We start from the raw sequence: 13,827 nt of genomic DNA on the forward strand, positions 1-13,827 counted from the left end.
TTTGTAAAGATGGGTTTTTGCTGTGTTGCCCGGGCTGGTCTTGAACTCCTGGGCTCAAGCAACGCCCCCACCTCAGCCTCCCAAAGTGGATTACAGGCTCCAACACTCTCTATGCATCTTGCCACCTCTCTTTTTGCCCACTGTCCCAACCACTCTTCTCTCATTTCCTGTGCCTTCAGCACTTGCCCCCATACACTGAGATGTCAGACAATGCTCAGAGAAGCAAAGCAACTGCCTTGAGGTCACACAGCCCTCCAGAAGCCAGACTTGGGTAGACCCCTCTCAGGCCCTACCTCCTAGTCATTAGACCCCCTTCTTCTGCCCTCTCCTCCTATATGACAGTCTCCTTGTTCCTCAATCCAGACCCTGGAGCGACCTCAGAGAACTTCCGGAGTTAGATCACAGCTGATGAGAAGGATTTGTTGATAGGCAGAGGGTGACTGGGCTGCTCAGCAGGGGAAGGGCCCAGCCCCTGGGAGGACCTGAGAGTGCCAGGCCCAGTCTGACCCATGCTGTCTCCACCTGCAGATGACAATCTGGGAGTGTGCTGGCAGGAAGTTGGGGCTGATCTCGTGTGCAGTCACCCTCGGCTGGACCGTCAGGCCACCTACACAGAGTGCTGCTGCCTGTATGGAGAGGCCTGGGGCATGGACTGTGCCCTTTGCCCTGCCCAGGACTCAGGTGCTGACGCTGGCCTAAGCTGAACTCAGAGGCCTTGCCCCATGGGCTTCCAATCTAGGCCCTCAGATCCCCAGTCTCAGAACCCCCAGACTCTACCCAAACTCTGTCCCCTAGACCAACCCCCAGGTCACAGCCCATCCCAAAATCTTGGTCCCCGAGTCACATTCCAAAGACTTCCAAGTCTCCGCCACAGATACACAGATATCCCAAGGCCTGGCCCAGCAGATCCCATGGTACCAGCCCCGCAGGTCCCTGAGGTCTGGTCTCTCATACCCTCCACTCCTGGTCTGTAGAACCACAAGACAGCCTATGAGATGTCCTCCCCTAGATCCTGGGCCCTTAGACCTGAAATACCAGTTGTTCAGACCTCACCATCCTGGCCCCAGACCCCGTGGTCACAGCCCCACAGAACTCCAATCCCATTGCCTTGGACACCACATCCGGGTGCCTAAGACCCCAGTATACAGCCCCAGAGATTCCCAAGTCTTGGTTCCTACAACCCCTGAGGTCCTCAATCCTCAGCCCTTAGGAGCCCAGTTCCAAAGACCCCAGTCCTGGGTCCTCAGACCTCCAGGTCCCAGTGGCTCAGACCCTCTCCCATGCATCCTGTCCCCTCGGGTCCCCAGCAGCAATTCCTAGGATTCCCCAGTCCTGGTCCACAGAACACCCTCATCTAATTTCTTCAGGTCCCTAGTCCTAGCTCCCATGGGTCCCTCCAATTCCAGCCTCAGGCCCTGATTTTTAGCAGGCTTCATTACCCTTGATCTCAGCATGTCGGAATCCCAGTCTTAGCTTTCAGATTCTCAGTGCTGGCTCCAGACACCCCAGGGCCATCCAGGACCTTCCCCATCCACTCCTCTGCCTCCTCTTCCCAAGGGAGGTACATGAGTGGTGGGTGTAGGGGCCAGCGGGGGCTGATTGTTTGCCTTGACTTCTGTTCCCAGATGACTTCGAGGCCCTGTGCAATGTGCTACGCCCCCCTGCATATAGCCCCCCGCGACCAGGTGGCTTTGGACTCCCCTACGAGTACGGCCCAGACTTAGGCCCACCTTACCAAGGCCTCCCGTATGGGCCTGAGTTGTACCCACCACCTGCGCTACCCTACGACCCCTACCCACCGCCACCTGGGCCCTTCGCCCGCCGGGAGGCGCCTTACGGGGCACCCCGCTTCGACATGCCAGACTTTGAGGACGATGGTGGCCCCTATGGCGAATCTGAGGCTCCTGCGCCACCCGGTCCGGGCACCCGCTGGCCCTATCGGTCCCGGGACACCCGCCGCTCCTTCCCAGAGCCCGAGGAGCTTCCTGAAGGTGGAAGTTACGCTGGTGAGCACCGCCAGCGGATGAGGAAACTGAAATGAGGGGTGAGGTGTGCACAGAGAGAGGAGGGAGGGAAACAGAGAAGGTGGGAGGAGAGACGGAACACAGATGCAACTGGAGAGAGCCACGTAGAGGGACAGAGAAGTGTCTGTAGCCCGGCAAAGAAAGAGAAAGCGGCAGAGGGAAAGCTGGCGAGAGAATGAGGTAAGCTTACTGGCCCCACAGCGTCCGCCGCAGCCCTGGAGCGGGATGGACAGTTTAGAGCAAGAAAGAGGGAGCCAAGGACGCGCACCCACCGTGGTGGGTAAGGGACTCAGGCAGGGACCTCAAGTCACAGGGTCCTCGCATTTCCCACAGGTTCCCTGGCTGAGCCCTACGAGGAGCTGGAGGCAGAGGAGTGCGGGATCCTGGACGGCTGCACCAACGGCCGCTGCGTGCGCGTCCCCGAAGGCTTCACCTGCCGCTGCTTCGATGGCTACCGCCTGGACATGACTCGCATGGCCTGCGTTGGTGAGGGCGGGCCCGGGGCCAGCATGCGTGGGGAGAGGCAAGGCTTGTCCAGGGAGGGTGGAAGCCCTGAGCAGGGGGTGCTGGTAAGGGACGGGAAACGACCTCACTACAGGGGACGGACCAGCCCAGAGGGGAGGAGTAATTCTTGCACCTGGGTGGGGCTTGACTGAAGAAGGCGGAGTCAGGGTGTCAGCAGGGCAGGGCTTGACACAGGGCTGGAACTGGGCCCTGAAGCAGGATAGAAGGATAGAATAGTGCTGGTGTGACTTGCAATGCTACCTTGGGCAATTTGCAGGACCTCTTTGGAGAGCCTCAGTCTTCCCACCTGTAAAATGAGAGTATTAATCAAGTCTGCCTAATTTGGATGGTAGTAAAGCCAAGTGATTAAAATCAAGAATTCAGCCAGGTGCGGTGGTTCACGCCTGTAATCCCAGCACTTTGGGAGGCGGAGGCGGGCGGATCAAGAGGTCAGGGGTTTGAGACCAGCCTGGCCAATATGGTGAAACCCCATCTCTAAAAATACAAAATTAGCTGGGTGTGGTGGTGCATGCCTGTAATCCCAGCTACTTGGGAGGAACCCAGGAGGCAGAGGTTGCAGTGAGCCGAGATCACGCCATTGCACTCCAGCCTGGGCAACAAGAGCGAAACTCTGTCTCAAAAAACAAACAAAAAAAACTCAAGGAGGTCACATAGACCTCAGGCCCAGTCCAGCAACTTGTTGTGTGACGCTGGACAGGTCGCTGCCCTTACCTAATTTTTCTCATCTGAAAAATGGCTATAGTCAAAGATCCCATTTCACAGAATTGTCTCACTCTGTCGCCCAGGCTGGAGTGCAGTGGCCTGATCTCGGCTTACAACAACCTCCGCCTCCCGGGTTCAAGTGATTCTAGTGCCTCAGCCTCTCGAGTCACTGGGATTACAGGCACCCGCCACCACGCCTGGCTAATTTTTCTATTTTTAGTAGAGACGGGGTTTCACCATGTTGGCCAGGTTCGTCTCGAACTCTGGCCTCAAGTGATCTGCCCGCCTCAGCCTCCCAAAGTGCTGGGATTACAGGCATGAGCCGTTACGCGCCCGGCCGTTATTATTTTCTTAACAAAATCCTAGTGCCGTATGGGCCACCATACCCATCTTACAGAACACGAAACAAGCACAGAGAGGTTAAGCCACCTGGCCGGGCTCACACAGCTAGCAGATGGCTGAGGTCAGATTGGACTCCAAACGAGGGGCTCAGCATCTGCTCCTCTGTTCCAAGAGCCTAAAGGGCCGAGGAGGCGAGCTTCTGGGGCCCCAGCCTTCAGCAGCGATCCTTGTCCCCTCTCCGCAGATATCAACGAGTGTGATGAGGCCGAGGCTGCCTCCCCGCTGTGCGTCAACGCGCGCTGCCTAAATACGGATGGCTCCTTCCGCTGTGTCTGCCGCCAGGGATTCGCACCCACGCACCAGCCGCACCACTGTGCGCCCGCGCGGCCCCGGGCCTGAGCCCTGGCACCTGCTGGCTGCCCATCCGCGCCTACCACACGGGGCCCCTGCAGCGCATCCTGCAGCCCCCTTATGCGTATGTGCACGGGGCGGCCCGTCCGGACCTGGAGAAGGGACCTAGGGACGCCTGGAAGCTGCGACGCCCTGCACTGCCCCGCCTCCCCCAGCGCTCCCACTGATGCGGTGGTCCCGGGCCTGGCCCAGGGGCCCCTTCACATGCCCTTTCCCTTTTATAGAATTCTCCATTAAAACCCACCTATTTTGTATCGTTTGCCTCCACCTGTCTTTGTTTCTCCAAATCTACATCCAGTTTGTGCTTTGAGTCACTAAATGACATTCCCTTCCCTTCTGACCCCTAGTTTCGTCTGTCTCTGCCTCTCTCGGTCTCTGCCTTCCTTCTCTGTCTCTGTCGTTCTGTCTCCTCTGTCTCTGTCTCTTTCTGATTTTGTTTTCTCTGCCTAACCTCTACATCCTGTCTTTTCATCTCTGTTTCTGCATGCGTCTTTCTCTTTTTCCTTTTTGTTTTGTTCTCTGTTTAAATCTCGAGAGCAATCTTGCCTCTGGATTTTTGTTTTTTTTTTGAGATGAAGTCTCGCTCTGTCACCCAGGCTGGAGTGCAGTGGTGCCATCTCCATTCACTGCAAACTCCGCCTCCCGGTTTCAAGCAATTCTCCTGCCTTAGCCTCCCAAGCAGCCGGGATTACAGGCGCGCACCACCACGCCTGGCTAACTTTTGTATTGTTAGGAGAGACAGGGTTTCACTATGTTGGCCAGGCTGGTCTCAAACTCCTGGCCTCAAGTGATCCACCCACCTTGGCCTCCCAAAGTGCTGGGATTACAGGTGTGAGCCACCACGCCCAGCTTTCATGTTTTAGAGATGAGGTCTCCCTGTGGTGCCCAGTCTGGTCTCAAACTCCTGGTCTCAAGTGATCCTGCCACCTCAGCCTCCCAAAGTCCTGAGATTATAAATATGAGCCACCGTGCCTGGCCTAGAAGTCTTAAGCTATCCTGGAACAAACGGGGCAAGAGCGGGGAGCAGGAGTACCTGGTGGGTCAAACCCAGACCTGAAGCTCCAGCTGGGAGTTGGCTGTGGATGGAGTATGGAGCGGCAGTCCTGGCAGCTGGAGGCTGGAATAAGCTGTGTGTGTGATGGTCGAGGACCCAGCACAGACCTCCTCCATGCGCCCTAACTACTTATTGGCCATGTTCCTAGTCCAGAATCTTCCTCCCTAAAAAACAAGAACATCTTAGATCAGCATAAACTTAGGGCAGGAGCAGGGACCAGGGATCGTGGGTGATCAGCTTGGCACTGGGACAAGCTGAAGAAAAAAAAAAAAAACTGTACCTTGGCGGGGCGTGATGGCTCATACGTGTAATCCCAGCACTTTGGGAGGCCGAGGCGGATGGATCACAAGGTCAAGAGATTCAGACCATCCTGGCCAACATGGTGAAACCCTGTCTACTAAAAATATAAAAATCAGCAGGGCGTGGTGGCATGCAACTGTAGTCCCAACTACTAAGGAGGCTGAGGAGAATCACTTGAACCCAGGAGGCAGAGGTTGCAGTGAGCTGAGATGATGCCACTGCACTCCAGCCTGGCGACAGAGCAAGACTGCATCTCAAAAACAACCAACCCCACAAAACTACCTGAGTCATTCTTCACCCCCCTGTCAATGCATGTGTACCCAGGGTTTCAAACTCACGTGCTGCAAAGACCAGACCCGGAATGTTAGCAGGAAGCAGGGAAAACTGAAGCACACGTTACTCCCAAGTGTGATCTGCCTAAGACTTGGGTAGACTGGGAAGGGGAACTCTCCCCAGTGTTAATACTGGTTTTGGCCTGGCGGGGTGTCTCGCGATTGTAATCCCAGCACTTTGGAGGCCAAGGCAGGATGATTACTTGAGCTCAGGAGTTTGAGACCAGCCTGGGCAACATGGTGAAACCTCATCTCTACTAAAAATATAAAAATTAGCAGGGCATAGTGGTGGATGCCTGTAGTCCCACCTACTCAGGAGGCTGAGGCAGGAGAATCGCTTGAAACCAGGAGCCGGAGGTTGCAGTGAGCCGAGATTGTGCCACTGCACTCCAGCCTGGGTGACAGAGCGAGACTCCGTCTCAAAAAAAAAAAAAAAAATGACTAATATAGTACTCTATGGAGCCTATTTGGCCTGTGAAGCTCCAGTTTTAATCTTCTAGGTAGGGCTAAAAATGCATAAATTGCAGATTGGAGGCTGCTTCTTGACCTGATCCCCAGCCCACCCGCTGAGTGTCACGAGGAGTCACATTCCCGGAAGCCTCCTGTGCTACGTCGGGGAATCATACTACAGGATTGGTGGTGGTAGTAAAATGAATTGTCATATATGTGCTTAGAATGGCATCTGGTACAGGGCAAGGGCCCAGTCATTGTTGGCGTAACCCTGGGCCTCCCACATGCTGAGCCCTGTGGCTGGGCAGATAGTAAGGTCTCATTCTTTTGTCTTTTTCTTTCCTTCTTCCCTTTTCTTTCTTTTCCTTTTTCTTTTTCTTTTTTTCTTTTTTTTGACATAGGGTCTTTCTCTGTTGCCCAGGCTGGAGTGCAGTGGTGCCACCATGGCTCACTGCAGCCTCAACCCCACCAAGGCTCAAGTGATCCATCTCAGCCTCCCAATTAGCTGGGACTGCAGGCATGTGCCACCATGCTCAGCTAATTTTTTAATTTTTATTTTTTGTAGAAAGGGGACCTTACTGTGTTGGACAGGCTGATCTCAAATTCCTACCAAAGGTGCTGGGATTACAAGTATGACCCACAGCACCCGGTCTGGCTAGGTCTTGTTCTTGACCAATTCTCTCTCCCAGAGTGGAGGAGGAGGCCATACCCCATCCCCCTCAACAGGACAGTGAGAAGCACCTAACACAGGGCCTTGGTGGGGAGGAGTGTCAGACAAGGAGGGCTCAAGGTTCCACAAAGGGGTGACAGTTGCACAAAACTGCCTGTACCAAAAATTATTGAATTGTACACTACACATGCGTGACTTGTGTGGTATGTGAATCATAACTCAATAAAGCCCTTCTTTAAAAACCCCAACTCTACAGAGGGTTTCAGGAAGTTACCCTCCAGCTGGCACAGGGAACCCGACCCAAACACTAACTCCTCACTCCTTCATTCAACAGATATTTTCCTGCTTTGCAGTAAGTGAATTAGAGGACCACAAGCTTTAACCTAGCCTTATGGGGTGGGAGGTAGGGAGGGCTCCTGGAGGAGGAGATGTTGGAGCTGAGAGTTGATCACTGTAGGGAAATGAGCAAGATGAAAGTGGTGGAGATGCCTATAATCCCAGCTACTCGGGAGGCTGAGGCAGGAGAATCTCTTGAACTCAGGAGGCGGAGGTTGCAGTGAGCCAAGATTGCACTGCTGCACTCCAGTCTGGGCAAAAGAGTGAGACTCTGTTGAAAGAAAGAAAGAAGAGGCCAGGTGCGGTGGCTCAAGCCTGTAATCCCAGCACTTTGGGAGGCCGAGACGGGCGGATCACGAGGTCAGGAGATCGAGACCATCCTGGCTAACACGGTGAAACCCCGTCTCTACTAAAAAATACAAAAAAAAAACGGGGGCGTGGTGGCAACACCTGTAGTCCCAGCTACTCGGGAGGCTGAGGCAGGAGAATGGCGTGAACCCGGGAGGCGGAGCTTGCAGTGAGCTGAGATCCGGCCACTGCACTCCAGCACGGGCGACAGAGCGAGACTCCGTCTCAAAAAAAAAAAAAAAAAAAAAAAAGAAAGAAAAAGGAAGGAAGGAGAAAGAAAGGAAGGAGAAAGAAAGAAAGAGAAAGAGGTGGAGAACCATGTTCCAGGTGGAGGGAACAGCACTTCCAAAGGCCTAGAAGTAAGAAAGCAAATATCTGTTAGATGTTTTTCCTTTGGTATGTAAGGCCTGTATTGTACAACAATGGTGACCTTCTTGGTGCCTGAGAAACCCCAGGCCCCTGCCTTCATGGGGACACTGACACATCACCACACATGACAGCCTGTGCTGTACAGGGGAGGCACAGGCAGGGGTGAGGCTGGGGTGGGGGAAGATCAGAGGGCATGGGTGCCCAGAGGAGACACTTGATCCAGTCTGAGAGATGATCAGGGAAGGCTTTCTGGAGAAAGAGAGCTCTGAACAGTCTCTGTTTGGGGGTCTAGATCCCTTTGAGAATCTGTCATTCACAGAAGAAAAACTCACACGAACAAAGGTTGCAGGCAATTTCCAAGTATTCTCATCCTCCCTCGGAATCTTCTGTGGGTATCCCATTCCCACCCCCGCCTCCACAACCACCTTGCTGCATAAATGTCCCAGGAATTGCGACAGGGCTGGCCGACAGTGCTGGAAAACTGCAATCGAATTTCAGCATCCTGGGAGTGGGATCTTTATTCTGAGATCTCACCCGCCGCCGGGCCTGGAGGGTGTGCCCCATGGATCTAATTGTTATCCTGCCTGCATCCCCTGCACTAACCCCTAGCCCTGGCGCTGGGGCTTCTGGCACTGGCCGGGACCGACGCGTTCTCCTCTGGAATGTTTAGAGGGAGGTAGTCCAGGCGGTCACCGCGCTCTCCAGACAAGCAACGCAGCGCCCCCCGATGGCCGCCGCGCACCGGCGCAGCCCAAGCCGGCTGCGCCCCTTAGTGGCCGATGCTCGTAAAGTCTTCAGCGAGCCCTGAGCTCCTTTTGTGAGCCAGCCTTGGTTTTGCAGGCTGGGGTCATTGTCGTTGTCATCGTTGTCATCATCATCATCATCATCATCATCATCATCAAGAGCTAATAGACGAGGCGTGGTGGCCCACACCTGAGACCCACACACTTCAGGCCATAAGTTCAAGATCAGCCTGGCCAACATGGTGAAACAATACAAAAAATCAACTGGGTGTGGTGGCCGGCACCTGTAATCTCAGCTACTCTGGAGGCTGAGGCATGAGAATAGCTTGAACCCGGGAGGCAGAGGTTACAGTGAGCTGAGATTGAACCACTGCACTCCAGCCTGGGTGACAGAGTGAGACTCTGTCTCAAAAAATAAATAAATAAAATAAAATAAAATAAAGCTATGATTGTCCAGGCGCAGTGGTTCATGTCTCTAATCCCAGGGCTTTGGGAGGTGAAGGCAGGAGGATCTCATGAGGCCACAAGTTCTAGACTAGCCTGGGCGACATAGCAAGAGTTGTCTCTACAAAACAAAACAAAATGCTATAGGCCGGATGCAGTAGCTCACACCTGTAATCCCACTACTTTGGGAGGCCAAGGCAGGCAGATCACCTGAGGTCAGGAGTTTGAGACCAGCCTGGCCAACATAGTGAAACCCCGTCTCTACACTTTGAAAACCACTGCTTCAGCTGTCTCTCCCACTGGGAGGAGAGCTGCCTCCTTCACTCTCAGCTCATGTGGTTCACATGTTGACCCTACTAGAAGACTCCAGACCTGGCCAATGACAGAATCTCTTCCCTTCAGCCTTTGCAACTGGCTCAGGGACAGGCATGTCCCTGAAGCCAGACTGATGAGCGCTGGCTCTGGGACTACTGCTCGTTGTTGAAGAAGGGGCTTCCTAGACATGCTGTGCTGAAAGGTTATAGGCCTGGAGCACTGGGGTCTTGCATGGGAGAAGAGCTGGCCTGAAAATGCAGCCAACACAAGGGGAAGCAGGGCTGGGAGAGGAACAGAGAGACTGGTGCCTGGCGCACGTCATCTGCACCTCTGTCTCACCCTTCTCCAGAACATTTCAGGAATGTGACATTTTTCTTTGCATCTTACATCAAATTTGTCAGCAAATTCTGTCAGCTCTAGTTAGAAAAGATGTCCCATCCTGTGTTGGAGGAAAAGCGATGCTATGTATCCAGGACATTACTGGGTCAGTTGACAGAACTGGAATACAAACAGTCGATTAGAAAATTTCATGTACTAATATTAAATTTACTAAAGTTGATCACTATATTGTGGTCATGTAAAAGAACATCCCTATTCTTTTGTTTTGTTTTGTTCTGTTTTTGAGATGGAGTCTCGCTCTGTCACCCAGGCTGGAGTGCAGAGTGCAGTTCAGCTCACTGAAATCTTGGCTCACTGCCGCCTCACCTCCCGAGTAGCCAGGACTACAGGCGTGTGCCACCACACCTGGATAATTTTTGTATTTTTAGTAGAGACGAGGTTTCTTCATGTTGGCCAGGCTGGTCTCAAACTCCTGACCTCAGGTGATTCGCCTGCCTTGGTCTCCCGAAGTGCTGGGATTATAGGCGTGAGCCACCGTGCCCGGCCCATTACAGAATCTTTTAGGGGTAGTATTGTTTATAACTTAGCCTTAAATATTTTTTAAAAAAAATCAGAAAAAGAAAATACACCCACATAACAGAGAAGAGAGCAAGCGATAAAGGAAATAAGATAGAAATGTTACCAATCCATGAACCCGCGTATGAAATACAGGAGAGTTCTTTGTCCTATTATTTGTCTTGCAATTTTTTGGTAAATTTGAAATTCTTTCTTTTTTTTTTTCTTTTGAGACGGAGTCTCACTCTGTCGCCCAGACTGGAGTGCAGTGGCCGGATCTTGGCTCACTGCAAGCTCCTGCTCCCGGGTTTACGCCATTCTTCTGCCTCAGCCTCCCGAGTAGCTGGGTCTACAGGTGCCCGCCACCTTGCCTGGCTAGTTTTTTTGTATTTTTTAGTAGAGACGGGGTTTCACCGTGTTAGCCAGGATGGTCTCGATCTCCTGACCTCGTGATCCGCCCGTCTCGGCCTCCCAAAGTGCTGGGATTACAGGCTTGAGCCACCGCGCCCAGCCTGAAATTATTTCTAAAGGAAAAGTTAAAACACTTTCTAAAAATGAGAGCTCTAAAATCTTAGGCCAGGCATGGTGGCTCACAACTGTAATCCCAGCACTTTGGGAGGCTGAGGCCGGTGGATCACCTGAGGTCAGCAGTTGGAGACCAGCCCGGCCAACATGGTGAAAACCTGTCTCTGCTAAAAATACAAAAATTAGCCGGGCATGATGGGAGGTGCCTGTAATCCCAGCTACTCAGGAACAAGAATCGCTTGAACCTGGGAGGCGGAGGTTGCAGTGAGCCAAGATGGCGCCACTGCACTCCACCCTGGGTAATAGAGCAAGACTCCAACTCAAAAATAATATAAAATAAAATAAAATCTTAGACAACACTATCATTATAAGTAGGATTAGGGAGATCAAAGACAACATGCTCTGTGCTGCAGGTACTATTTGGTATGATGTTGAAAATATCAGATTGTAGACTTGATTTTTTTTTTTTTTTTTTTTTTTGAGACAGAGTGTTGCTCTGTCGCCCAGGCTGGAGTGCAATGGTACGATCTTGGCTCACTGCAACCGCTGCCTCCCGGGTTCAAGCGATTCTTCTGCCTCAGCCTCCCAAGTAGCTGGGACTACAGGTGCGCGCCACCACACCTGGCTAATTTTTGTATTTTTAGTAGAGATGGGATTTCACCATATTGGCCAGGCTGGTCTAGAACTCTTGATTTCATGATCTGCCCTCCTTAGCCTCCTAAAGTGCTACAATAACAGGCGTGAGCCACTGCGCCTAGCCTAGACTTGATTTTTAAAATCGTTTTCCTCCAATAGAAATAGACCTGATTTTTAAAAATGTGCATGGCCAGGCACGGTAACTCATGCCTATAATCCCAGGGCTTTGGGAGGCCAATGTGGGACAATCACCTGAGCCCAGGAGTTGGAGGTCAACCTGGACAACATAGCAAAACCCTGTCTCTACAAAAATAAAAATATTAGGTGGGTGTGGTCATGTACACCTGTAATAGCAGCTACACAGGAGGTTAAGACAGGGGGATCCATTGAGACCAGGAGTTCCAGGCTGCAATGAGCTAAGATCACTGCACTGCAGCCTGGGCAACAGAGCGAGACCCTGCCTCAAAAAACAAACAAACAAGCAAACAAACAAAAAAAGCATGGTAAAATTTCAAAGATTGCTACTAAAAGAATAGAAATGGTGCATAGATTCCAAACTAGTAGAGGGAAAATAAAGAATAAGAAAACATAAGACAAAACTAAACAAAAAAATGCAGCCAATTCAAAGAAGCTTAAATGAGCATGGAAAAATAAATAAACGCAGAAAAATGAGGACACTAAAATCACAAAGCAAAATGGTAGAAGTAAACAAAATACATCACTAATCACACACACACAAAATGTATTCAGGACCAGGTATGGTGGCTCACACCTACAATCCCAGAACTTTGGGAGGCTGAGGCGGGCGGATCACTTGAGGTCACGAGTTTCAGACTAGCCTGGCCAATATGGTGAAACCCCATCTCTACTAAAAATACACATACAAAAAAAACAAGAAGTTAGCCAGGCATCGAGGTGCATGCCCATAATCCCAGCTACACGGGAGGCTGAGGCAGGAGAATTGCTTGAACCCAGAAAGCAGAGGTTACAGTGAGCTGAGATTGCATCACTGCACTCCAGCCTGGGCGACAGAGTGAGACTCCATCGGAAAAACAAACAAAGAAAAAATGTATTCAGAGGCCAAATACTTCTTACCACCTCCACAGCTGCTACCCATATCTCACCCTCCTTCTTAGGGTTTGGAGTTCCTACTCCTGTCCCCACAATCTCTCCCTGTTATGCAGCTAGAGGGGCTCTGAATACCCACGTCAAATCAAGTCCCTCTGCTGCTCAAAACCTTCCTGTGGCTCCATCTCACTCGAAGATATTTTTGCTCATTTGGTTTTTGTTGTTGTTGTTGTTGCTGTTATTGTTGAGACAGAATCTCACTCTGTTGCCCAGGCTGGAGTGCAACAGTGCAAATCACGACTCACTGTAGCCTAGACCTCCTCGGCTCAAGCCATCCTCCAGGCTCAGCCTCCTGAGCTGCTGGGACCTCAGGCACACACTACAACAACCCAACCAATTTTTTGATAGAGACGGGGTCTCCTTTGTTGCCCAAGCTGGTCTTGAACTCCTGGGCTCAACTTATCTACCCACCTCGGCCTCCCAAAGTGCTGGGATTCCAGGTCTGAGCCACTGTGTTCTGCCAATCTCATTCAAAGTAAGAGCCAAAGTCCTCACTGTGGTCCAGCAGACTCTGCACCATCTGCTTCTTGTTTCCTCTCTGACCTCATCTCCCTTCCACCTCCCACATACTCCTCTGCAGCCACACAGATCTCCTTGTTGTTTCTCTAAGATCCACACATGTTCCCACCTCAGGACCTTGGCACTGGCTGTTCCCTCTGCCTAGGGGTCTCTTTCCACTAGGCTCAGTCTCTCTTATATTTTTTTTAAATTTGAGATGGAGTTTTGTCACTTTTGTTGCCCAAACTGAAGCGCAGTGGGGCGATCTCGGCTCACTGCAACCTCCGCCTCTCGGGTTCAGGCAATTCTCCTGCCTCAGCCTCCCAAGTAGCTGGGACTACAGGCACCCGCCACCACTCCCAGCTAATTTTTGTATTATTAGTAGAGACGGAGTTTCACCATGTTGGCCAAGCTGGTCTCGAACTCCTGACCTCAAGTGATCCATCTACCTCAGTCTCCCAAAGTGCTGGGATTACAGGTGTGAGCCACTGCGCCCGGCCCCACTTGGCTCAGGCCCTCACCACCAGCAGGAGAATGGATAAACTGATTCCACAGTGACCCTGTGTGCTGCAATGAGAATAACCTGTAACTACACACGACAACCAGGATGAATTTTTTTCACGGTACTGAGTGAAAAAAGCCAGATGCTAAAAAGAACATATTTTCAGGTTGCATTTACACGAATTCAAAACAGGCACAACCAATCTATGCCGTCACAAGTCAGGGTGATAATGACCTTGGAGGGAGGGCAGGTGATAAGGGAGCGTCGAGCAGGCTTCTG

General features: G+C 51.9%; 1 protein-coding gene across 1 annotated transcript in view; it reads left to right on the forward strand.

Annotated features, from left to right (window-relative positions):
• The window catches only part of LTBP4 (latent transforming growth factor beta binding protein 4), a 37,347-nt gene extending 33,092 nt beyond the window's left edge, over positions 1 to 4,255 (forward strand). Inside the window, exons 31-34 of the mRNA XM_011952543.1 lie at positions 529 to 681; positions 1,626 to 2,006; positions 2,358 to 2,510; positions 3,838 to 4,255. Of these exons, the coding sequence (XP_011807933.1) occupies positions 529 to 681; positions 1,626 to 2,006; positions 2,358 to 2,510; positions 3,838 to 3,992 (842 nt within the window). The 3' untranslated portion in view covers positions 3,993 to 4,255. The remainder of the gene's footprint in view (positions 1 to 528; positions 682 to 1,625; positions 2,007 to 2,357; positions 2,511 to 3,837) is intronic.
• The last annotated feature ends 9,572 nt before the right edge of the window (positions 4,256 to 13,827 follow it).

Source organism: Colobus angolensis, unplaced genomic scaffold, assembly GCF_000951035.1.
Source record: "Colobus angolensis palliatus isolate OR3802 unplaced genomic scaffold, Cang.pa_1.0 Scaffold34, whole genome shotgun sequence".
NCBI lineage: Eukaryota > Metazoa > Chordata > Mammalia > Primates > Cercopithecidae > Colobus > Colobus angolensis.